General features: G+C 42.0%; 1 protein-coding gene across 4 annotated transcripts in view; it reads left to right on the forward strand.

The window, feature by feature from the left end:
* The window catches only part of sh3kbp1 (SH3-domain kinase binding protein 1), a 261,615-nt gene that overhangs the window by 105,490 nt on the left and 129,316 nt on the right, over positions 1-26,809 (forward strand). For all 4 annotated transcript variants that reach the window (XM_078559394.1, XM_078559396.1, XM_078559395.1 and 1 more), the window contains one exon: positions 20,756-20,862. In XM_078559394.1, coding sequence (XP_078415520.1) covers positions 20,756-20,862 — 107 coding nt within the window. The remainder of the gene's footprint in view (positions 1-20,755; positions 20,863-26,809) is intronic.

A 26,809-nucleotide genomic window follows, 5' to 3' on the forward strand; every position in this document is an offset into this window, starting at 1 on the left:
CACAAGCTGCTCCAAAAAGCCATCTCGTAGACATTCTACAAATTCCTTTTCTTGGGATCCACTACCAACCTGATTTTCCCAGTCTACCTGCATATTGAAATCCCCCATGATCATTGTAACATTGTCTCTCTTACACGCCTTTTCTATCTCCTGGTGTATCTTGTGCCCCACATCCTGACTACTGTTTGGAGGCCTGTACATAACTCCCATTATGGTTTTTTTACCTTTGCGGTTCCTCAACTCTACCCACCCAGATTCTACATCATCTGACCCTACGTCATTTCTTGCTATCGATTTAATTTCATTTACTAACAAAGCACCCTCACCCCCTCTGCCAACCTACCTATCTTTTCGATAGGATGTATATCCTTGGATATTTAGCTCTCAGTCCTGATCCCCTTGCAGCCATGTCTCCATGATGCCCAGCACATCATACCTGCCAATTTCAATCTGCGCCACAAGCTCATTTACCTTATTTCGTATACTGCGTGCATTCAGGTACAACACCTTCAGTCCTGTATTTCCTGTCCCCTTTCTCATTGTCGTCCCTTTATCTGATGTGCTTGAAGTTAGATTCCTAGCCCTTTCCAAACACTCTGTCCTATTTTGTGTTCTGGGGACTTTAATATCCTGTCCTGGGCTCTCCTTTAGACCATAAGACCATAAGACATAGGAGCAGAAATTAGGCCATTCGGCCCATCGAGTCTGCTCCACCATTCAATCATGGCTGATAAGTTTCTCAACCCCATTCTCCTGCCTTCTCCTCGTAACCTTTGATCCCCTTACCAATCAAGAACCTATCTATCTTTTCAGTTTTTTCATAATTTTCCATGAAGTTGAATCCACACACCGCCCCCCCACACACGCTAACCTGCTGCTTTGTTTCCCATTAGTCATACTGCTTGGAGTTTTACCCTTCCCTCCCCCCCACTTTCTAGTTTAAAGTCCTTTTGACCACCCTATTTACCCTTTTCGCTAGAACATTGGTCCAGGTGGAGACCAACCCAACAGAGATCCCTCCTGTTTCAATACTGATGCCAGTGCCCCACGAAATGGAACCCCTCCTACCGCACCACTCCTTTACCCACATGTTTACTTCCCTTATTCTCGTGTCCCTATGCCAATTTGCACGTGGCTCGGGTAGTAATCTGGAGATTATAACCCTTGAGGACCTGTTCTTTAATTTAGTTCCTAGTTCCTGATAATCCCCAAACAAGTCCTCTTTCCTAGTCTTACCTATGTTATTTGTCCCGACAAGGACCACAACAACTGGATCCTCCCCCTCCCTCTCCAATATCCTTTCAAGCTGGTCAGAGATGTCCCTCACCCTGGCACCGGGCAGGCAACATACCATGCGGGACTCTCGATCCTGCTTACAAAGGATGCTATCAATTCCCCTACTTATAGAATCTCCTACAACTACCACTTGTCTTTTTGCTCCCCCCTCTTGAATGGCCTCCTGTGCCACGGTGCCGTGGTCAGCTGGCTCTTCCTCCTTACAGCCCTGTTCCTCATCCACACGGGGAGCAAGTACCTCATACCTGTTGGACAAGGTCAAGAGCTGAGGCTCCTCTGTTCCTGAACACAGGATCCCTCTACCTGCCTCACTTGCAGTCACACCCTGCTGACCCTGACCACTGACCGAACTTGAGGTACTTAATCTACCGGGTGTGACCGCCTCCTGAAACAAAGCGTCCAGATAACTCTCCCCCTCTTGGATGTGCCGCAGTGTCTGGAGCTCGGACTCCAGCTCATCAATTCTGAGCCGGAGTTCCTCCAGCAACCAACATTTGCTGCAGATGTGGTCACTGCGGCTTGCAATGGGATCTGCCAGCTCCCACATCATACAGCTACAGCACATCACCTGCCTAGCCATCTTGACTTAGATAATGAATTTATTAATTAGCTTTGCAGTGTTTTTTCAAATTTGTTGCAGATTTCCTACCAACCAATCAGGTCACAGCTTTCCTGTGATGTCACTTTTTCAGTTTTGGCTTCAGTTACTCTGTGCCCCGAGGTCACTGCTCAGGTGCTCCTCCCTCCAAGTCTGCTCCCTGGAGACAAGGCCGCGAATCCCCGAGGTAAGCTAGATTTATACTCACCATTCCGGTGCTCCTCCCCCCGAGTCTGCTCCCAGGATTTACTCACCAATCAGCTGCTTTTTCTTTAAAATCCACTTTCAGAAGAGTGTCCCTCGCAGGTCTGGTGCACTCCTGAAGGCACTGCCTCTTCCTCTTTTTTTAGGTTTTAGGAGGAGGGAAGGATGGAAACACTACAGCAATGTAATGTTTGGGGCTATGCCGTTCTTTGACAGTGGGTCCTCCTCAATTCCCTCCTGAGTCGTGGTGTCTGCGGTGACTTCTCCGAGAATGCTTCAGTCACTTCTCACCAGCGACCTCTGTTGGATCTCCTGTCCTTAGTGCACTTGGATCATCCAGTTTTACACTACCGTGATAACAGTATGCTACCACAAATGTTTGAAATCAAGTTATGTGTTGAGAATAAGTTTTTTTTGTATTGTAAGCACAGCAATTTTTTTCATACATTTGAGAGGCTCAAATTATCTTCAAGACCCTTTTCAAATGTGCCTCTTGTTGGATCTGCATTCACTAATAGATACACAGTTAGACTGTGCACTCTTGTCACCTCGAAGGATGTATCTTTTAGATGGGGAAGCAACAGTAGAGACTGAAGGGGGTGGACAATTTGTTTCCAAAGGTACCTTCACAATGCAAAATGCTCTGAAGCCAATGACTGAGAGTCCTTATGGATCTTACAATGAGTTAAAATTCATGCTGAGTAAACACTTGCTCTCTTTCCTCCATGAGAAACTTATCTGGACCAGTCATAAATACTGTGACTAAAATAGCAGGTTAGAGATTGGATATTCTGTGGCGAGTAACTCAACTTCCTGGCACCTCATTTCCCACCACTGTGCAGCAGTGTGTACCATATACCAAATCACTGCAGCAATTGCACAGACTTCTTCAACAGTACCTTCCAATCTGCCCAGGAGGACAAGGGCACCAGGCATGTGGGAATGTCACCACCCGCCAGTTGCTCTTCAATTCACACACCATTTTTGAGGGCGATTTGTTGTCTTCAGTGTTTTGGTAGTGTGACAGTGATGAAAATTGTGTTGCAAAGTTGCTTTTTTGCACACTTAAAGAATGCCAAATAATTTATTTTCAACTTTGTCATTGACTCTCACCACTCAATAGGTTGTGGGATTAAGTCCCACTTGAGTACAAAATCTAGGCTGGCATTTCAATGTAACCTGGAGAGCTGCGGTGCCAGAGGTACCGTCTTTCAGATGAGATGTTAAACCGAGGCCCAATGTGACCCCCTCAAAAGTGCAGGGGAGTTCTCCCAGATGTCTTGGTCAATATTTACTCCTCAGCCAACATCAATGAAAGAAATGAATTGGAGACTCTGGTCATGTACCTCATTACTGTTTGTGGAACCCTTGCTGTTAATGGTGATTTCATTTCAAAAGTACAGTGGCTTAGAGTGCTTTAGGACATCCTGAAGTAATGAAATGAAAAGCATTCTATGAATAACAATGTATTTCATGTTTCTTTCAAATGCTGTGAATCTATTACCTTGTTGCAGGCTGCCTTCGGGAATGAGGCTATTCACAGTGGCAACCCTTCAGTGAAAATTATTTGACACTTTTTCCAATGGAGACAGTGAAGTCACATTGAGTTGTGTTTTTGTGTCATTTCAATACGGATAAACAGATCAGCTGATGAATCTTGGGTCCACCCTGGCCACATGTAAGCTGACATTTATACAGACTAGCAAAGTTGTTTCACCATTAGCTGGCCTGTACTACATTCTGATGTTGAAGATCCTGGCCTAATTTGCAAAATGATGGTTCTGATTAAACTACAGTAAAGTCTCGATAAGCCGAATCCCAAGCGATTCTTGTTAAGCGGAGCCTTCATAATAGCTGAGGATGCCCCATTCCCACACAAATGCATCTCTATGTAACTCAGTATGCCTACAAACACGGTCTATGTCAAAACCAACAGATCCAAATGCCAAATGAAAACACAATAAAGCAATAAATGTGTATAAAAATCTTTCTTCGATTTGTTTGCAACTTACAATGACCTGACCTTGCAAAAGGCCAGGGCTTGGCATTGAAAAGGGCCAGGAGTTAACTCTGGAAAAATTCCATAATCTCTTCTTGGCATGCTGTTTTTGGATGTAAGTGATACAGTCCGCCATGTCTTCAATGTAGTCAAACATATTTTCAGTGTTTTCATGCTGCAGCGTGAAAACCTGAGCACCTCTACTGCCTTTGTGGCCTTGGTTGGGGAAACAGGCAAGTAAGCAAGCGGGCATTCATCAGACCCCCCTGATCCAGCTGGAGCTTAGCCATGGCGTTGGGAGGCAAGAACAACAGTTTCACTCTCTTCAGGCCAGCAGTGTCGGGATGCGCAGGACGGTTGTCTCTAATGATGACAATCTTTTCTATCATTGATACGTTTTGTCCACTTTCTTGATCCATGCCTGAAAAATACTGGAGGCCACCTAGGTGGTTTTGTTAGCCTTGCACTGCATGGTCAGTGTCTTCGTGTTCGTAAAACAATGTGGCTTCTTGGTCTTTGCTATCACAAGAAGTGGCAGCTTTTTGACATCATCCATGTTGATGCAGACCATAGCATTGTGTTTTTTTCTCCGCTTTCCATCATTACATGTTTTAGGTATATGTACAGGTACGATAATTTTTAAGCAAGTACAGAGGCAGGGAAAGAACAGGGGAAACAAAAGTCATGTCTGTGACAGGTTGAAAGGCAGGAGTGATTTAAATGACAATAGGGATGATGGGGAAAGGCAAAAGGAGGTGGTAATTGTTTTGCTCCGGAAAACCAGGTAGTGAAGGGTAGTACTGTAGCCAAATCTTATACACATTTTATAAGTTTTTACTCACAGAGATACACTTTAAAAACACGCAGCATCAAACCGAATAACCACATTTTTCAGCCTGCTCCTATATAAAAAAATCCTTTCGAGTTATCAACAGTCACAGATTGCAACTCTTTCGAGTACAATCACAGTTCTTGGTTTCCGGGAGTGGGATTGAACCCACAACCCTCTGATTCAAAGGCGAGGGTGCTATGAACTGAGCCACAGCTGACATCTCCCGTGCTCCTATATATTGGAACACAAGTGATTCCCCAGTTAATGCCCACCACCTGAATACAAATAAATGCTCAATTACTATACAATTAATAACAATGGGACAAATAAATAATTAAAAGTTGGATCTAGAGGAAATGTCGATGGAAATAACAGCATTATACCAACACCTGTTGTCAAAAAATGGAATCAGTGATTGTTATCTTAAATTGTTTAACTTGATGTTGAGTCTGGAAGGTTGATAAGTTCCTAACTACGATAAGATCATGGCTGATCTGTCTGTGTTTCAAATTCCACATTCCCATCTAACCCCGGTAACCTTTGATTTCCTTGCCCAACAAGAATCTATCTACCTTTAATTGCCCCACTTCCACCACCACCTGAGGCAGAGTATTCCAAAGTTGCATAACCCTCAGAGAAAAAAATTCTCCACATATCTGTCCTGAAAGGGCAACCTCTAATTTTAAAACACTAGTAATCCTAGTTCTGGACTCACCCACAAGAGGAAACATCCTTTCTATGTCCACCTTGCCAATACCGTTCAGGATGTTATATACTTGAATCAGGTCTTCTAAATTTCAGTGGAAACAAGCCCAGTCTGTGTAACCTTTCCTCATTAGACAACCCGCTCATTCCAGGTATCAATCTAGTAAACCTGCTCTGAACAGCCTCCAACGCATTTACATCCTTCCTTAAATAAGGAGACCAAAATGGCACACAGTATTCGCGATGCGGTCTTACTAATGCCCTGTATAACTGAAGCATAACATCCTTACTTTTATGTTCAATTCATCTTGCAATAAAGGATAGCATTCCATTAACCGCCTTAATCACTTGTTGTTCCTGCATACTAACTTTTTGTGACTCATGCACTGGAACAGCTAGATTCCTCTGCTGTTCTCCGTTTAACTGAAAAATGAGGTGCTGTTCCTTGAGCTTCCATTGAGATTCAATGGAACAGCATATAGAAGCTGAGGATGGAGGGGACAAATAGGGCTGATTCAATAACTTGACTGATTTTAATTTGATGTATACCAGCTCAATTGTGCCAACTATGCAGGCTTGCAATTGAATGTAGAGCTCACCTTTTAGTTCAAAAGCAGTTTGGCTTCTTTTATTTCTGGCTGTATATGTTGTGCTGCTGGGGAACTGGGATTTCTGTAACTATACCTGTAGAATGTTACTGAAGATGTTGCTCTGCTAAAGCAGACTGGCAGTTAGCAAATTAAAGTTTAGAAGACGAGGGTTTAGAATTGCAATAGCAAATCTATTGCCATCAACACAAATTGTAGGAGGTACTACAAATTTTGACTAAGAATCCACGGCTGTGTTATTGGCAATATCAGATATTCCAGCCCACAGTTTACCAAACGTTTTCCTGACGTGACCCCACTTGCCTCAGACTTTGTGTGACCCTGAGACTGAAAATTGGTGGGGAGAGGAGGTTGCGCAGGGTGACTAGTGGCTGGAGAGCGGGTAGGGGTCTAAAGCTGATGAGAAAAGCAAAGAACCACCTTTTTACAGACTCTGATTGTAGCTGCAGTCGGGTTTCCGAGAACAGATACCATGCCCCAACGGGAAAGGAACGCAAGCATTTAAAGGGACCTCGCAGCTGTTAAACTCAGTCCAAGCTCCACGGCCGCCATTGTTGCCTCAGCTTGCAACCCCAAAATCTTCTGCAAGCCCATCTGAGGGTCCTGACCTTCAGTTTGGGGACCCCTCTTCTAACCTTTGGGGTTTTCTCAGCATCAAGATTCTGAGTGAACTCAGCCCACCAACACTAAGATGATTGACATGTTGAAGCAGGAGAGCACTGACAGTGTTGATAACCGTTTTAGGCAACTGTACTGGTCGCAAGGGAAGTTGTTGAGCCTAAAGAGTATGTTGCTGAACAATGATTCACAGTTCAACATCTCACCTGAAAGACAGCACCTCCAACAGTGCAGCATTCCCTCAAATGTACTGAAGTGTCAGACTAGCTGTATGTTTAAGTTTCTAGGATGGGATTTGAGCCCTCAAATTTCTTACACAGGCCAGGGCGCAACCAGTGAGTCAAGGCTAACACACATGGTCATAGATTGCAGGAAAAATGTAAAAATAAATTCTGCAGTCATCTTCACCAGTGCAAACAGTTTGACCATGAAGCACCTAGTTGGAGACCTGGCACTAAATATAATCCATGAACTGATGGCGCTGAAATGGGTGTAATGTAGATGGGTGAGGAGGGGCTTCAGCATAATTACCTCATGAAATTTTAAATATCAGAAGAGGAATAATACAGCCAAATTATTTGACAAAGTAAAAAGTAGCTGAGATTTAGTGACATTAGTAATTTAAAAAGTTGAATGGAATTGTATACTGCACACAATTGAAATACTGGTAGGTGAAAAGACTATAACAAATTTTCATCTCCATGCATAAAAGAAACAATGTTATAAATATCTGTTATAGGTGCAATTTCAGTTTACTGGTATCTTTTTAATAAAGAAACATGAAAGGATTGAAAGAGAGTAAAATACTGAAGAGAAGCAAAATTGGACCCACCTATCATTTGGGTCTGCCCAGTTCAGATGGTAATACATTTTAAAAAAAGACTGCATTTACATAGGGCTTTTCATGACCACTGGGCATCTCAAAGCGCTTTACAGCTCATGAAGTACCTTTGAAATGTAGTCACTGTTAGAATGTAGGAAATGTGGCAGTCAAACTCCCAGAAATGGTAATGTGATGATGACCAGATAATGGTCTGTTGTTCTGTGATGTTGATTGAGCGATTAAATATTGGCCAGAACACTGGGGATAATTTACCTACTTTTATTTTGAATAGTACCATTGGATCTTTTATATCCACCCAAACAAGCAGATGGGGCCTTGGTTTTAACATCTCATCCAAAATGCAGCACTTCTGACGGTGCAATGCTCCCTCAGCATTGCACTGGCGTGTGAGCTTTGATTTTTGTGCTCAAGGCCTGGCATGGGACTTGAACCTGGAACCCTTGTCTCACCCTGACACACATGTTAGAGATGAGGAAGCTTCAATACTTGGTCATTGCAGAGCTAATCTCAGTTGTTGTGGTAACTGGGATAACACAACTGGATTTAACAGCCAGCACTAGAAAAAGAAAAAATTAACCTGATTCTCACTCCTGTATGTTTTCACTACTGTACTTGTAGTCATATTCAAGTATTCTTTCTCATCTGCTAAGTATATCTGCAATGCTAATGCTTGTGGAACCATATACCCAGAATAAGTTGATGTCCCAGGAGAGAAATTAAAATATAACTGGAAGGGGGAAGTATCTAACTTAGCATTAAAACCTGACATACTAGTGAGGTATTGTAGTAATGAGAAGCAGTGTTGAGTAATTGCATTTCTCGGAAGCTGTGGCAGTAGAAATCTTGGTGAATAGAGAACTAGAAGATGGAGGTTGAAAAATAATATAAATCTGACCATAAGTTCACACTAAAAGCATGTCTTTGTGGGGGTTTTCATATTTAAAAATCTGTGCATATTTTTTGTACTCTGATTTATTGCTGAAAAAGATTTTTTGTTGAAGCTTTTCCGACAAAAGATGTCTGTTTTTCCAGCAATAAATCAGAGTACAATGTGGACAAAAATGTGCAAGATGAAAAGTTTTGACAAAAAACAGACTCTTTTCCTTTCAGCTCAGGTTCTGTACTATCTTACGACTATTGTGATTTATGATAATTCAAGTTGACATTAGTTGCATAACTGGAGTATTTATGCGTTATAATCAAAGATTTGACATGTTTCTGTTTACATCGCATGTTCAGACTGAGTTTTTGTTTTATTGTTATGGTTAGAGTACCTTGGTTTGTCTGGGCTCTGCGAATACTGCATTTTTTTGTGTACACATCAAACTTTGTGAATTTTATCCTCCTCAAAATAAGCCATGTCAGTCTGGAAAATGAAGAGGTATATGATGAGGAACAGGGGCAGTTTACAAAAGTTTATATTTTTTGAATCACTATTTAGTATTAGCTGTGCAATAGAAATCCTCAAATTAGCCTTTGTCACGTAATTTGATATTTTAATCAACAAATATTACACGTGCTAAATTTTCCTGTTCCGTTTACACAAATCAATTTCCTGCTGTATGCAATTTAAAAAATGATCTAATAGGAGATTATTATCTTTAATTTTAAATGGTGTTTATCAGTCGAAGGAATCGCAACTTCTGTTGTCAAATTTTGATCAGTTTGATAACGAATCACTCTGTCACCGGTGAAAATAAATCTCGGGGCTCCGGTGGGTCAGTTCACTAAACAGAAACGTCCAACGTTTAAATTTAACTTGCTCATCTGAGCAGGGTTAGCAGGGTCATTAGAACTGACCTCTTGTGTTCTGCTACTAGAAAAGGGAAGAAGTTAGTTAGGATTCTTGTTCTTCCTTACTGTCTAATGTCATGTGCTGGAAAGTTCATATGTTTGAATGTTGGCAGTGCACGACTATCTTGTTTGCCCTCAGTCAAAGAATTGTTGCCTTGATTCATATAGATGGTTGTTGGGAGTGTTTTGTGTAACTATGCTCTGGCATAAGTCATTGCCCAACATCTTTCATAGCTTTACTTTTGAAGAGTAGCCTGTGTCGTAATGAATTGTATGCAGCAGCCAATTTACACACAGCGAGCTCCTGCACAAAGCACTGAGATTGATGACCAGATCATGTATTTTTCCAGTGTTGGTTGAGCAATGGATGTTGGTCTGGACACTGGGAAAATTATCCTGCTTTTCTTTGAATAATGCTGAGAGATTTTTCATATCTACCTGAAAGAGCCTCGATTTAACATCTCATCTGAAAGATGCTTCTTACTGTGCAACACTCTCCTCAGTACTGCATTGAAGTGTCAGTATGGTACCACGGAGCCAAGACATTTGCTAAGAGAATAGAGCCACAAGATTCCACGGGTCTTGAACAAACAAAATAAACTTTACTATACAAAGTTAGAAAAGTAAAACAATCTACGATATGTGGCTTATACTCTTAACATTCAGAATTAACATGAGGTACATAATGACAAACTGTGGTTGAACATCCCAGAGTGCACGTCAAATGACAAATGGAGTAAGACAGATCCCATGGATTTCTCAGCAATCCACCCGGATGTCAGGGACACTAAGTCACCAAATCTCATTAAAACTGTCTCCTTCACAAGGGACTCCAATTCTGCATTTTCAAAGATCTAGGTTTGGAACCCCCTCAAAGCCACTCCAACTCGGACTGCCTCAATGACAGCTCACCTCCCAGGGTTTCAATCTAATCTCCTGAGACTATGTTCCCCTGGATTCCTGAGTCTGCACTCCAGCCTTTAATTACTGGCATAATTTCAGCTCTCCAGGGCATCACCCAAGCCCCCTCTACCTGGAGTTTACCAATTCAGTTCCTCAGAGCTAACAACAGCACCTGAGCTGTATGGAGCTAGCCACCTTCTTTTTCGACGACTCCTGACTTAAAAAAAAACCTCACCCTTGAACTGCTCTCCACTGAGCCTTGAACTGACCTATCAAAACGCTCCAAGAGGGTCCCACCCTTGTTACTAGGCAGGAACAAATGTAGTGAACATTGGAATATCCTGTACTTTAAATGTTAGAATCTCCACAGTCTGCTAGCTGAGACAGCATCCATGGACAGAAAAATGGATTTCAGCACAAATCACAGAATAATATCGAAACAAAAATCAGCACCGAAATCAGTGAATTTGGCTCATGAAACATGCTGGTACTAACTTTGTTAGAGTTAGCCTTTTCCTTATTCTATCTGAATACTCAAAATATTTTTGCTCAAGTTTAACCCCTCCTCACATATTGTGATTGACTCTGGTCTAAAATTTATTGTAGCAATACATGTCATATTCTACACTTACCTCAAAACATTTATTGTAACTTCCTCATTCTGCTTCATAATGGAAAATATCTATTGATATCGAAAGTGAAGGCACATAGAAGTGTCTGAAGTTGCAAACTGTACAATTTTTTGCCTTTTAACTGAATTCCCACTTTTCTTATCACTGCTTACTGAATTCTCTACTATTTAGCCTTTGTTCTGAGTGCATATGAAGGACAAGGCTTTATTTTGTCCAAAATCGTCACTCCCTGTTATTTGTATGGCGTGAATGCCAGCTGCTGCTGGTATGTTGGACTTCTGCTTGAAATATTGTAAGTCGAAGTTTTATTTTGTTTTGGGTGGATTTTAACAGTGGCTGTATTGTAAAACCTTTCACTGGTTTAGAAAAAAAAATTAGATTTTAAATCCAGACTGCACTATAGCATAACATAAACAGAATTACCTGGAAAAACTCAGCAGGTCTGGCAGCATCGGTGGAGAAGAAAAGAGTTGACGTTTCGAGTCCAACATGACCCTTCAACAGAACTGTTCTGTTCTTGCCCATCCCTAGTTGCCCTTGAAGGCGGGGGTGAACTTCCTTCTTGAACTGCTGCAGTCCATGTAGTGTAGGTACACCCACAGTGCTGTTAGGAAGGGAGTTCCAGGATTTTGATCCAACAACAGTGAAGGAACAGTGATGTATTTCCAAGTCAGGATAGTGAGTGACTTGGAGGGGAACTTCCAGGTGGTGGTGTTCCCATCTATCTGCTGCTCTTGTCCTTCGAGGTGGTAGTGGTTGTGGGGTTGGACGGTGCTGTCTAAGGAGCCTTGGTGAATTCCTGCAGTACATCTTGTACATGGTACACACTGCTGCTACTGTGTGTTGGTGGTGGAGGGAGTGAATGTTTGTGGATGTGGTGCCATTCAAGGTGGCTGCTTTGTCCTGGATGGTGTCAAACTTCTTGAGAGTTGTGGGAGCTGCACTCATCCAGTCAAGTGAGGAATATTCCATCACACTCCTGACTTATGCTTTGTAGATGGTGGACAGGATTTGGGGAGTCAAGAGGTGAGTTTCTCGTCACAGGATTCCTAGCCTCTGACCTCTTGTAGCCACAGTATTTATATGGCTAGTCCAGTTGAGTGCCTGGTCAATGGTAACCCCATGATGTTGATAGTGGGGGATTCAGCGATGGTAATGCCATTAAACATCAAGGGGCAATGGTTAGATTCCCTCTTGTTGGAGATGGTCATTGCCTGGCACTTGTGTGGCGCGAATGTTACTTGCCACTTGTCAGCCCAAGCCTGGATATTGTCCAGATTTTGCTGCATTTGGACATGGACTGCTTCAGTATCTGAGAAGTCACGAATAGTGCTGAACATTGTGCAATCATCAGCGAACATCCCCACTTCTGACCTCATGATGGAAAGAAGGTCATTGATGAAGCAGCTGAAGAGGTTGGGCCAAGGACACTACCCTGAGGAACTCTTGCAGTGTTATCCTGGAGCTGAGATGAATGACCTCCTACAACCACAACCATCTTCCTTTGTGCTATGTATGACTCCAACCAACGGAGAGTTTTTCCCCTGATTCCCATTGACTCCAGTTTTGCTAGGGTTCCTTGATGCCACACTCGGTCAAATGCAGCCTTGATGTCAAGGGCAGTCACTCTCACCTCACCTTACCTCTGGAGTTCAGCTCGTTTGTCCATGTTTGAACCAAGGCTGTAATGAGGTCAGAAGCTGAGTGGCCCTGGCGGAACCCAAACTGGGCGTCAGCGAACAGGTTATTGCTAAGCAAGTGCTGTTTGATAGCACTGTTGATGACCCCTTCCGTTATTTTACTGATGATCGAGAGCGGACTGATGGGGCGGTAATTGGTCGGGTTGGATTTGTCCCACTTTTTGTGCACAGGACATCCCTGGGCAATTTTCCACATAGCCGGGTTGATAGCAGTGACTGGGTGTGACAGGACGGCAGAGCTTAGATCAGACCCGTTGGCTGTGGGATTGCCTAGCTCTGTCTGTCACTTGCTGTTTATGCTGTTTGGCGCACAAATAGTCCTGTTATAGCTTCACCAGGTTGATACCTCATTTTTAGGAATGCCTGGCGCTGCTTCTGGCATGCCCTCCTGCACTCTTCATTGAACCAGGGTTGATTTCCTGGCTTGATGGTAGTGGTAGAGTGGGGGATATGCTGGGCCATGAGGTTACAGATTGTGTTTGAGTGCAATTCTGCTGCTGCTGATAGCCCACAGCGCCTCATGGATGACCAGTCTTGAGTTGCTAGATCTGTTTGAAATCTATCCCATTTAGCATGGTGGTAGTGCCACACAACACGATGGAGGGTATCATCAATGTGAAGGCGGGAATTTGTCTCCACAATGACTGTGTGGTGGTCACTCCTATTGATACTGTCATGGACAGATGCATCTGCGACAGGCAGGTTGGTGAAGATGAGGTCAAGTATGTATTTCCCTCTTGATGGCCCTCACTACCACTTGCCGCAGTCCCATTCTAGCAACTATGTCCTTTTAGGATTCGGCCAGCTCGGTCAGTAGTGGTGCTACCAAGCCACTCTTGGTGATGGACATTGAAGCCCCCCACCCGGAGTTCATTCTGGGCCCTTGCCACCCTCAGAGCTTCCTCCAAGTGGTGTTCAACATGGAGGAGCACTGATTCATCAGCTGAGGGAGGATGGTATGTGGTAATCAGCAGAAGGTTTCCTTTCCCATGTTTGACCTGATGCCATGAGACTTCATGGGGTCCCGAGTGGATGTTGAGGACTCCAAGGGCAACTCTCCTGATTGTATACCATTGTGCTGCCACCTCTGTTGGGTCTGTCCTGCTGGTCCTACAATTCAGAATTATTTACTTCAGAGACATCCGGAATGTTTATCCTTTGTCGATGTGGCACCTCAGGGGTCGAAGTTTTGACTTTGATTTCAGATGGATTAACTGGTTGTTGGAGGGCTTCTGAGATGATCCACGTGTTTCCTAACAATCCTGTTTTCCACTTATTCTTGATAAGATAAAGGCCTTGTTTCAGAGACGATTGTACTCGGGACCCATCTCGGTCCAGTTGCAAAATTTCATACAAAAACTGCCTCTTCCACAGTAAACTCTCGACCTTTACTGTGAACGTTATGATTCACTTTCTGACTATGTTGGTTTCTCTCTACCTTCCCCGCTAAATTAGGGAATACTAGACTCAATCTTTTACGAAGTCGGCGCTTAATGAACAATTCTGAAGGTGGTAAATCACTGGTCACACGAGGAGTTGTGCAATAGCTGAACTTGAAATTCGTGTTTCCAATGTTTCCTCTGATAAGTTTCTTCATGCCTGTTTTCAAGGTTTGTAGTGCTCTTTCTGCAAACCTGTTGGATGAGGGATAATATGGTGCTGTTCTGATGTGTTTAAACCCATTTAGGTTCACGAATCTTTGGAACTTAGTGCCAGTTAAAGCTGTACCATTGCCTGACCGACCTCAGGTAAACAATGAACACTGAAACTCTGGTGCACTTTTTCAGAGGTTGCAGACGAAGTAGGTGATCTCACTTCAAACATGTCCATACACTTTGAACGTATGTCAATAATCACCAGAAACATGGTTCGTAGAAATGGACCTTCATAGTCTAACCCAGGGTCGACCGGGCCACTCCCACGGAAATGGGCAACTTCTGCTGTTGCTGGCACTGGAGATAGTGTTTCACCAATTTTTCTTTGTCACTAACTATACCTGGCCACCAGATGTAACTTTATGTAAGCATCTTCATTTTCGAAATATCAGAATGCTCACTATGAAGTTCTTCCAATAATGGTTCTCTTCCTTGCACGGAGATAACGACTCTTGCTCCCCCATAACAAGATACCATCTTGACAACTCCATTCGGATCTACGTACAAAGAATGGTTTTATTTCTTCAGGGACTTGTACATTTGACCATCCTTGTAATACTTGTTCAAGGACTCTTGCTAAAATTGGATCCCGATTTGTCCAATTCTTTATCTGTTTCGCACAGACTGGTGAGGAGTCTAGGAAATTCAACACCAGTACTACCCCTTGAGGTACTGGAACATGTGTAACACTATCTGGCAAAGGGAGACAGCTAAGGGCGTCTGCATTTGCTATATGCACATCTGGACGGTGCATAAAAGTGTACCCATACGCTGACAAAATTAAAGCCCATCTTTGAATTCTTGCAGAGGCTATTGGTGGGATTACCTTATCTTTGCTAAACAACCCTAATAGTGGTTTGTGTTCTGACACTATGATGAGGTGTTGACCATACAAATATTGATGGAACTTTTTTACTCCAAATATGATAGATAAGCCCTCTTTTTCAATTTGTGAGTAACCTTTCTTGGCTGCTGACAGGGTTCTGGATGCATGTCCTATCGGTCTTTCAGATCCGTCCTCCATCTTATGTGATAGTACTGCCCCCACTTCGTAGGGAGATGCATCACAAATGAGTATCAACGCCTTAGAAGGGTCATAGTGCACTAGCAGACACGACGAATGTATAAGCTCTTTAACTCATGTGAAGGCTTCCTCTTGCAAACTACCATTTGTGGTGGTTCTTCAATAATAAGTGTAAAGGCGCTAATACTGTCGATATGTTAGGCAAGAATCGATCATAATAGTTTACCATGCCAAAAAGAGACTTGAGCTCTGTGACGTTGGTAGGAGAGGGCGCTTCTTTGATTGCCCTGACTTTCTCCTCTAATGGATGCAACTCTTGGGCATCCACTCAATGACCCAGCTATGTAAATTCCTTTACTTGAAAAGTGCACTTTTATTTTTTTTTAAACGAACGGCAGCATGTAAAAATCTCTTTAGAACCTCTTCCAGTTTTGGCACAAGTCCTGCTTCTGTGGGATCCTGTGATTAGGACGTCGTCCAGGTACACCATAACTCGGGGAAGTTCTTGTAGTTAGCTTTCTGTGGCTCTTTGGAAAACCGCACAGGCAGCTGACACACCGAAGGGTAGGTGTGTGTATTGGTACAGGCCCTTGTGCGTGTTTATGGTGACATAACTTCTTGATGTGTTGTCCAGCTCGAGCTATTGATACCTATGATTCTTGTCCAGTTTAGTGTAGGATCTTCCTCCTGCGAGTTTAGCATACAGATCTTCAATCTTTGGTATTGGGTATTTGTCTAATTTCTCAGCCTTGTTTACAGTTAATTTATAATCTCCGCAGATGCGAATGGTTTGGTCTGGTTTCATCACGGAGACTATGGGTGCTGCCCATTCTGAAAATTGGACTGGCTGTATTATTCCTAACTGTTCGAAGGGCATAATTCTACATCTACCTTTTCTTTTAGAGTGCAAGGCACAGGTCTTAACTTTAAAAAAAAATGGGGTGTTGCTTCAGACTCCACGTACATTTTAGCTTGTAGACCTTTGATTTTCTCCAACTCATCTTGGAATACTCTGTCATACTTTTTTAGCAACTCTGGAATTCCTTCTGGCCTGACCTGAAAAATGTTTGACTGATTTAGTTTGATTTCTTTCAACCAATCATGGCCCTGAAGTCTAGGTCCTCCTCCTGTTACAACAATTACTGACAGCTGAGCTGCCTGTTGTCTTTATGATACAGGTACAGAGGTGATGCCTTTCACCTGTTTTGCTTCTCTTGTATATTTTTTTAAACTGAGCAGCAGCTTTCTCCAAACTCAATGGCTGGGTACCTTCTCTGAGGTATTTAAAGATGTGTTCTCCCACCAATGTGGTCGATGCTCCTGTGTCAACCTCCATGAGCAGAGGTTTTCCATTTACTTGAAGTGTAACAGTGGTTCAGCTTTCCTGGCCTTCAGATTGTGTAGGAAATAAACGTTAGCCTCGTCTATATTGTACACTTCATTTAACTTGACTTGATACCTGAATGGCTGCCTTGATCTAGTCCTGCACTGTTTAACAAATACTCCTTTTGTGACAGTAGTGGCATTCTGCCTCTTTAAATCTACAGACATTGCGATGCATGATTTCTCCCATAACAGTAACACTTTAACTTCTGGATTGCTGGTGAGCTGCTTCTAACATTTCTTGTTATTTTTGTAGCAGTAGGGACCGTGTCCCGCTTTGCGGTAGCCTCCCTGATCTTTGCGCCACGCCCAGCGGCAGGTTCCCACCCTAGCTGAAAAACGGTGCCATGTTGCACTCTATGCAAAGCCTGTGAGTCCCTCTCCATTGCTAGCGCTATCTCCATGGCGTGCTTCAGGGCTATCTCAACTTCTGCAAGCAAACGGCGCTGAATGGCGTCATCGTTTATGCCGCAAACCAAACGACCTTGCAACATGTCGTTTAAAGTATCATCAAAATCACAGTGCTCCATTAACTGTTTTAACTTTGTGATGTACATTGCACTCGACTCACCTGGGGCCCTTACTTGAGAGTTAAACTTGCATCTTTGCATGATCACGGAGGCTTTAGGCGGAAAATGTCCTTTCACGAGGTCCGCTAGCTCAGTGAAGGATCTGGAATTTGGTGTGTTCAGAGTCGTCAAGCTAGGGATTAGGCTATAGGTTTTGCTCCTGCAGACACTTGGGAGAATTGCCTTCTGTTTCTCCTTCACTGTTATTTCATTAGCTACAAAGTAGAAACCTAATCACTCGCTATATTGACTCCAGTCCTTGATGGATGAGTTGCACGGATCAATTCTAACCAAGAGAGGCATTGTTGGTGAGTATACTTCTTTTCTTTCTTCCCATAAAATATCGGAGTACTCACAATTGCGAGGAGAGGTGCTGCGTCGGCGCTATTTATTCTCATCGCCAATTGTAATAAACTTGGAATGCAGGACTGGTTTCTTGTAAGAAACTGTGAACTTTATTTCCAGACTCCTGATGAGGCTACATTCTTGTTCCAAGACCAAAGATAAAAAGTTCCACCCCTAAGATGCCCTGTGCTTAGGGGTGATGCATCTAAATAGTCACATGATCCCCATAACAGTAAGAAATGGTTTTACTTACAATCATTACACTCAGATTTCCTTGTCCCTTGTTGAGACAGTGAAATATGAATCGAACAACTTCGAACATATAGATCATGATCTTTCCAGTGATGAACAGCATTGCTGCCTAATCGTATTCACAAGTTTGAATTGTTTTGCATCTTATGTCCTCAGCAACTGAGTACTCCTTTGCCTGATCTTTTAACATTTTGGACCTCTTCAGCAAATTTATTCAGGAACTTAAGTCTTCTACAAGAAAGAACTAAAACCAGTGTATCCAATTGTGGTTATGGCTGCACTAACCCAGATAGGCAATGGGAAGAGATTTACTTAATTGCCAGTGATAAGGGAGAGGCTGGCTTAGAATGGATTTTCTTTAGAGCAGAGAAAGTTCAGAGGAAATTTGATTAGGTGTTTAAAATCACGAACGGTTTCAATTGACTAAATAAGGTGGAACTGTTTCCAGCAGCAGAAAGGAACCAGAGGACATGGACTGAAGGTAATTGACAAAAGAATCAGAGGCAACTTGAGAAAGAAATAATTGATGCAATGAGTTGTTGTGATCTGGAATGCATTGCGTGAAAGGGTGGTGGAAACAGATTCAAAAGTGACTTTCCAAAGGCAATTTTCATGAAAGGTCGTTGACCTGAAATGTTAACTCAGTTTCTTTTTGCAGATGCTGCTGACCTTCTGATTACTCAGCATTTTTTTGCTTCTATGATTCCCTGGTTTTCTCCTTCGAACTTTTCTTAGATGTTTTATCAGCTTGAAATACAGACTGAATTGTGAAATCTTCAAACCGACTTGAATACACATTCTTTGATGCTAGTGTTTTTCAAGTCTTCAGAACGTTCCAAAGCTTTATAGCCAGTGTACTTTTGAAGTGTGGTTAATGTTGCAATATAGAAAGTGTGGCAGCCAAGGTGGACACAGCAAACTCCCACAAACAGCAATGTGATAATGGCCAGATCACCTGTTTTTAATTATGTTGGTTAGTTAAAGAGATAGATGTTGGCCCCCCCCAAAAGAAAAAAAAAGTCCAACTTGGAAATGAAGGATACTGGTTAAACTTCTCCGAACTGGTCTTGTATGCCTCAAAATGGAACTCCAGTATTACTGGTGCCTGTATTACGGATCTTTAATGGCATTTGATAATTTTGAACTTTTTTTTCCTCCTGGGCCTGGGTAGAACACTTCCTTTCTTATTTAAAAAATGCCATGGGATCTTTTGCATACCTCTGACAGGGCAGATGGGGCCTTGGCTTAATGTTTCATAGAAAAGATGGGACCTCTTGATAGTGTAGCACTCCCTCAGATTTTGTGTTTTGGAGTGAGATTTGAACCCGTATCCTTATAATTCAGGTGAGGGTGCTACTAACCGAACCATGGCTAGCATTGTGGCAAAACAGGATGCTATATTATCCTTTTCTCTCATCGCTGCCTGGGACATCTGGACATGTCGGTTGGATGATGAGGACAAGATCCTAATATCTTTGTCACGTGAAGTTAGTCACCATTGGCCTCACTGCTGAATGTGTAAAATGAAGCTGTAGATTAAAGTTGTCAACGCTTCAAGATTGTCCTGGGAAATTCAGGAATTGAAGATTAATGTCCCAGAAAAATTAAATGCGCATTATTTTTTTTTCCATTTTCTTTGAACATGTTTGTTCGTTACATATTAAAATTTGCGAAATGGACGTGGGGGGTGGTGGTGTTGGAGGAAAGGCTGTTTGACTAGGAGTCACAAATCATCCATTCGGGTAAAAAGATTCTGTTCGCTTTTCCATTGGTATGGAAAGATGGTGAGGATGGATGTGTTGGACGACCGATGGCAGGAATGTGAAGACAGGAAAGCATATGGTGAAACTTCCAATAATAAGTCGTTGACAATCTTACTGTACATGCATGTGCAAAAAGGCACTTTGTTGCTTTTGCATTTGGTGTGATGTTCAAAGACACAGGGACATCCAAAAGAATGATAAATTTTGCTAAATTTGAATCTCAAAGTTTAATTTGGTTTGGTGCTGATCATTACTAATAGCTCTCTCACAATTCTTGACCTATCACTTATGCTGTGATACAGATCAAGTGTAACTTGTTTTGCATTGATTGAAGGCAAAGCTTGCAGTTTTATTCTGATGCAGGAGGCACTATCAAAACTGAATAATTATGGGGTTGGCAATTTCAGAGTCACAGTTTTGACCAAAAAGTATCAACGTTGTTCTGCATGTGCTTTTGTGCAAAGGGGAGACTTCTCTGGGAATGAATCTTCGCATCAGGAACTTTACAGATTTGTTAATTTTAATAGCACAGTATGTTTCCTAATATTTTGTAGGTACTTCTGAAATCTGTTTTAACTTTTTGCGTGACCCACTTGTTTCAGCCAGTTGATGCTTGGAAAATTAATTGCACTGGCAAACTTGTTATGCTGGAATGATGCCCAATTATTCCAGTCTGCATACTTCACAGGGTGACTCCAGTTCTACTTCTGTTGCGCCTAGGTACTGTAATAGTAGATGTTCCCATGCAAATGTATTCTAAGATAGCAATAAGTAGAAATACGTCTAAAGGAAAATTAAACAAAATCTTTCACAATATTTATTTCAAACTATTAATGAGCATCTCCTTAAACTTATGTACTTCTGACTCTCTAACATGAATAGTTTGAATTTGGAATCAAATTGAATCATCACCTGCAAACTGTACCTATTATACAAATCCACTTTGTCAGAACATTCGTTTGTTTTACTGTGTAAAAAATGCTTCATTCCTGTACGGGATTACTTACAATGTGGTTTTGATTTTTTTTCAGCTGAAAAAATTAGATCAAGAAGATGTCAAGTGGCGTTTAGTTATGCTCCTCAGAATGAAGACGAACTGGAGTTGAAAATCGGTGAAATCATTGAAGTACTTGGTGAAGTATGTATGAAGCTATTGGTACATGAATAATGATGTAATATGACTTGAATCACAAACATTTCAGAATTCTTCATTTTGAATAATTATACAGCCATCAACTTTGGACTTGAGCAAAACCTCTGATCTAGCTTTCTTGATGGTCAGAAGCCAGGAACTGTGGAGCTGAGCGATTTAGGAGTCCATCTGCAAAAATCGCTAAAAGCTAGTGAACAGGTATAGTTTTAAAAAAAAATAATTAGAAGGCGAATGAAATATTAGCATTTATCTTAAGGGGGCTGGAATTTATTAGGGTAGAAGCTGTGCTACAGTTGTATCAAGAGCTGGTTAGACTGCATCTGGGGTACTGCATACTGCAGCTTAGTAAGGATATATTTGGCTTGGAGGGGGTATAGTACAGATTTACCAGAATGAAACCACGGATATAAGGCTTAGACTAAGAAAACAGTTTCCTCGGACTACGCTTATGTTCCTCTGAAGGCTGTAGATTAATTGTTTGAGATTGAGATCTCATTGAGATGATTAAAGACAAAAAACAGAAAATGCTGGAAACTCTGTCAGGCAGCATCTATGGAGAGAAAAGCAGAGTTAGGCTTCAGGTAGATGGCCCATCATAAGAGATGGGCAAAATTAGAAAAGTAATAGGTTTCAAGCAGGTGAAATCGGGTAGAATAAGAAAATAGAGAAGGGCAGAAGATAGGACACATTAAATGGCATCAGAGTTGGTGGTGCAGAGCCAAAGGGTATGATAATGGAATAAGTAAATAAATAAAAGATGCGTTCAGAGAAAGTGTGAATGGCAGAATACTGAACAAATGCTGTCTGAAAGCAAAATCAGGAGGAAAGAATGATTTCAGACTGAAGCATGCAAAGTAAAAGCAACAAAATAGAAAACGAGATTACAGTCTGAAAATGTTGAACTCAATGTTGAGCGTGGAAGACTGCAAAGTGCTAACTGAAAGGTGAGGTGCTGTTCCTCGAGCTTGCATTAAGTTTCATTGAAATACTGCACTAGGCCGAGCAAAAGCGAAAGCCAGTAAAACTTGGAAATGACTGGTACTGGTCCGAACTGGAGTTCCATTTTAAGGTATACAAGATCAGTTTGGGCCAGTACCAATCATTTCCAAGTTTTATTGGTTTTTCCTTCTGGGAGGGAAGTGTTAGTGCAAATGGAAAATTAAAATGGCAGGCCACTGGAAGCTTGGGGTCATGCTTGTGGACTGAACTGGGGCGTTCTCCAAATGGTCACCCAATCTGTGTTTGGTCTCCTCGATGTGGAGCAGACCACTTAGTGAGCAGCGAATGCAGTATACTAATTTGAAAGAAGTTGTCATGAGAGTATAATCATTTTCATAATTTTTTTTGGTTTATTGTAAAGTAGGTTTATGGGGTTAAGTAGTTGGGTCTGTGTGTGTGTGTGATTTAATTAAATTTGAAGTCAGATAGACTGCAGGCTTTGACTCATCAAACGAAGCTAGGTGCTTGACATGCTAATGAGTAAACATGGGTGCTGGCCTAGAATGTAAGGTGTAAAGGGAATTTGCATTTTTAGATAGATGAAAGGGGATTTGGATTTCGAAGGGATCTCAGTCTGTTTACAAATAGCCAGACAAGCAAGGTGTTTATTTTTCCCAAGGGTTACTGACAATATACAGTGACAACATGAAAGTTTTTGTTATGAGGGAGATGCAGTTTCAAAGACTTATGAAACAATAGAATTTGCATATTAAAAAGAGAGAAACATTTATAAAGGAGAATGAGGCAATGTGTCAGGAGAAGGCATTGTGAGATCTAACAGTGTGTGAAATAGCCTTAATAAAGCCTCCAGTATTTGTGCATAAGCCTGCTGTCTACCGAAGCTGAAGCTGGAAGAGAAAGCCATTTGGAATTCCATTGCCCAGGGTATTGTGTTAATTTGCTGGATCTGTTTAAAATTTAAAAAATTTTTTTTTTTTGGACTGTTGCCTTAAAGTGGGTGTAACTGGGAGTCAGGTTAATTAGGTATTTTAGGAGTTATTATAGTAGTGATTTGTAGTTCTATGTATGTGCTTGGAATCATATCTCTTAATAAATATTTTAATTTAGTTCTTAAAAAAAATCTAAGTCTTGGTGGACTTATTCCTTTTGAATTTGGAACACACACCTCGGAATAAATACAAATTACAAAACTGTTGTGATAACGCAATCATGTTTCCCTAGTGGATTTGAGCTACCTGGCACACATCACCTGCTGCGTCATAACAGAAGTAAACATAAACTGTTATTTCACCTGGAAAGGAGTGTTTGGGACCTTGGATATTGAGGTGAGAGAAGGTAAAAGGACAGATGTTGCATCTCCTGCACTTGCATGCAACAGCGCTGTGGGAAGGGGATGAAATGTTGTGGGTGATTGAGGAGTGGACCAGGGTGTTGTGAGGAAATGGTACTTTCGGAATGCTGGGAGAGGAGGGGGAGCTGTGTTTGATGATTACATCATGCTAGAGATGGCGAAAATGTAAGAGGATGACCTATTGAATATGGTGACTGGCGTGGTGGAAAATTAGGACAAGGGGAGCCCTATCGTAGTTCTGAGAAGGAGGGAAAGGAGTGAGAGCAGAAGTACAGGAAAAGGGTCAGACCCAGGGGAGGACCCTGAAAACCACAATCTTGTGGCGGGGGTGGGAGGCGCAGGTGGTGGTGGCGGCGAGATGGGAATCTGCAGTTGAGGAGAAAGGAAGATTTATCAGGAGCGCTGGTTTGCAAGGTTGAATCACCAGAACACGTGATGCAAGTTGCGAAACTGGGAGAATGGAATAGAGTCCTTACAGGAAACTGGGTGCGTGGAAGCGTAGTTGAGGTTGCTGTGGATGTCAGTGGGCTTATGATGAATGTTTGTTAGTCTGTCCCCAGAAATGGAGACGGAGAGTTCAAGGAAGGGAAGGGAAGAATTGGAGATGTACCATATGAACGTGAGAGAAGAGTGGAGATTGGAAGAAAAGTTTTAAGTAGTTTTCCAGTTCAGGGCAGGAAACTGCACTGATACAGTCATCAGTCTACTGGTGAAGGAGGGGTCCTGAGTAGGATTGGAACAAGGAATGTTTCGCGTATCCCATAAAAAACAGACATAGCTAGGAGCCACGTGGGTACCCATAACAACACCTTTTATTTGGAGGAAGTGAGTTGATTAAAGGGCAAGTTGTTCAACTTGGTGGAGGGGCGTGGTGGTGGATGGAAACTGGTTGGATTGCTTTTCAAAGAAGAACCGAAGAGCCCTCAGGCCCTCCTGATGGGGTTGGAGGCATAAAAAGATTGGGCGATTCCATTTCTGTTCCATCCACAGATGCTGCCTCAGCTGCTGAGTATTTCCAGCGTTTTTTGTTTCATTTCAGATTCTCAGTATTTTACCTTTGAGATTATTAAAGAATTTGGGAGATTTCCCCTGGTTGAGGAATCCTGATCAAGGGAGTGTAATAACCTTAAAAGCTAGAACCAGATCATTTACGCATGAAGCTGTTTGCAGGGGGGGTGGGGGGGGGGTGGAGAATGGTGGCATTTTGGTACTGTCACTGGACTAGTAATCCTGCATAAAGCTGCATAGGTTGCGTAGTGGAGTGCTTATGTATGCTTGGAATGCAGAAAATACCTGTTCAGGTAAGCCATGGATCAGTTGTCAGCCCTGTTGCCTCTGAGTCAGGAGGCTGTAGGTTCAAGTTTCACTCTAGAATTTGAACAGAAAATCAAGGTTGATACTCCCATGGTGTACTGAGGGAGGGCTGCATTGTTGGAGGTGTGGTGCCTTTTGCATGAGAAGTTAAACCCAGGCCCTGTTTACTGCCTCGGGTGGATGTAAAAGATCCCATGTCACTATTTTGGAGAAGAGCAAGGGAGTTACCCTAGGTGTCATGGCCAATGTCTATCCTCAATCAACATCACAAAAACAGATCATCAGGTCATTATATCACATTGCTGTTTGTCAAAGCTTGCTGTGCACAAATTGGTTGCCACGTTTCATACATTACAACAGTGACTACATTTGAAAAAAAAAAAGTACCTAATTGGCTGTAAAACACTTTGTGATGCCTGGTGATTGTGAAAGGTGCTATGTAAGTGCAATAATTTTTTTTATCAAGCCCCACCATGGCTGTTTGAAAATTTGAATTCTGTTTAAAATATCTAGAAACACTAATCAGTGACACTAATGCTGTTGGAGTGTCATTAAAGACCAATCTGGTACATTAATGCTCTCCAGGGAAAGAAGCCTGCTGTCCTTCCCTGTTCTGGTCTATGTGACTGAAGTCCCAGAACATTGTGGCTTAATACTTAACTACCCTCTGAAGTGGCTGAGCAAGACACTCCATTGTGCCAAACCAGGGAAACCAGTGACAGCTATGGCCTGTGAATGAATGGAAAAATAATGCAACAACAATTGTTGGCTCCGCATCTGTTATTAGTTTCCTCTTCCTGTTTTAGTTAGACTAATATAATTAGCGCAGAATTGATAGCTCACTGTCTGTTGTGGCTTGTGTCCCCCCCCCCACAGTGCACATTTGTTCATAGAACTCATCCATCAGTACTTGGTTGGCAAGTTGGCTGAAAAAAATACCATGTTTTGTTTTCCAATATTCAGATCATAAATACTTGGAGTAGACTCTGCTCTACTGACTCAATCCTAGATATGCTATTTTCACAATAATTGTTTTGACAACCAGTTAGAAATAGTATTCTAATTTCCTCAAATTCAAAGTTTAATGTATTCCATGTTTCAGTATATTTTCAGGCTTGTACCTTTCAAGGAATTTTATATTGGAATGTAGTTTTAGTAATGTCTATATACAAGTAAAACATTTGCTGGTCAATATAAATGTTGGCCTTGGCTCAGTGGTATCAGTTTGCAGCTATGCAATCAAAATATTTGAAACCCTGTTTGACCATAAGATCATAAGAAATAGGAGCAAGAGTAGGCCATTTGGCCCTTTGAGCTTACTTTGCCATTCAATAAGATCATGACTGAACTGATCATGACCTTAACTCCATTTTCCTCAGTCTCCCATAACCCTCAACCCTTGTCGAATAAAATTCTGTCTAATTCAGCCTTGAATATATTCCATGACTCGGCCTCCATTAATCACTGGGGAGAGAATTTCAAAGAATAATGACCCTCTGAGGGAAGAGATTCCTCTTCATCTTCATCTCCATCTTAAATGGGAGACAGCTTATTTTTAAGCCATGCTCTAAGGGGAAACAGCGTCTCAACATTTACTGTCAAGCCCCCTCAGAATCTCATGTTTTAATAAGATCACGTCTCATCCTCCTAAACTTCAATGAGTATAGGCTCAACCTGATCAACCTTTCCTTGTAAGACAACCCTGTCATCACAGGAATCAGCCAGTTAACCTTTTCTGAAACTGCATCCAAAGAACCCCAAGATATCTTGCTAGCATACTTCAAAGGATGTTGAGAACCACCCACAACAAAAACAACTTGTGCTTGTCTAGCACCTATAACATAGTAAAACACCAAGGTACTTCACAGGAGAGTTGTCAAGCAAAATTTGACACTCAGCCATATAAGGAGATATTCAAGCAGATGACCAAATGCTTTGTCAAAGAGAGAGGTTTTAAGTAGCATCTTAAAGGAAGAAAGAGGCAGAGAAGTTCATCAAGGGAATCCAGAATTTAAGCCATGGTCACCAATGATGATTAAAATCAAGGGTATTCAAGACACCAAAATTAGGGGAACACAGCTGTCTCGGAGGGCTGTAGGGCTGTAGGAGATTAAGATAGGGCAAGTCCGTGAAGGGTTTTGAAAACAAGGGTGAGAATTTGAACTTTGAGGCCTTGCTTAACCGGGAGCCACTTCAGATCAATGAGCACAGGGCAGATAGGGATTATTTGAGAGTTAGGACATGGGCAGCAGAGTTTTGGATGATACATTTATGGAGGGTAGACTATAGTAGGCTTCCCAATGGGAT

Source organism: Cetorhinus maximus, chromosome 16 (genome assembly GCF_964194155.1).
Source record: "Cetorhinus maximus chromosome 16, sCetMax3.hap1.1, whole genome shotgun sequence".
NCBI classification, from domain to species: domain Eukaryota; kingdom Metazoa; phylum Chordata; class Chondrichthyes; order Lamniformes; family Cetorhinidae; genus Cetorhinus; species Cetorhinus maximus.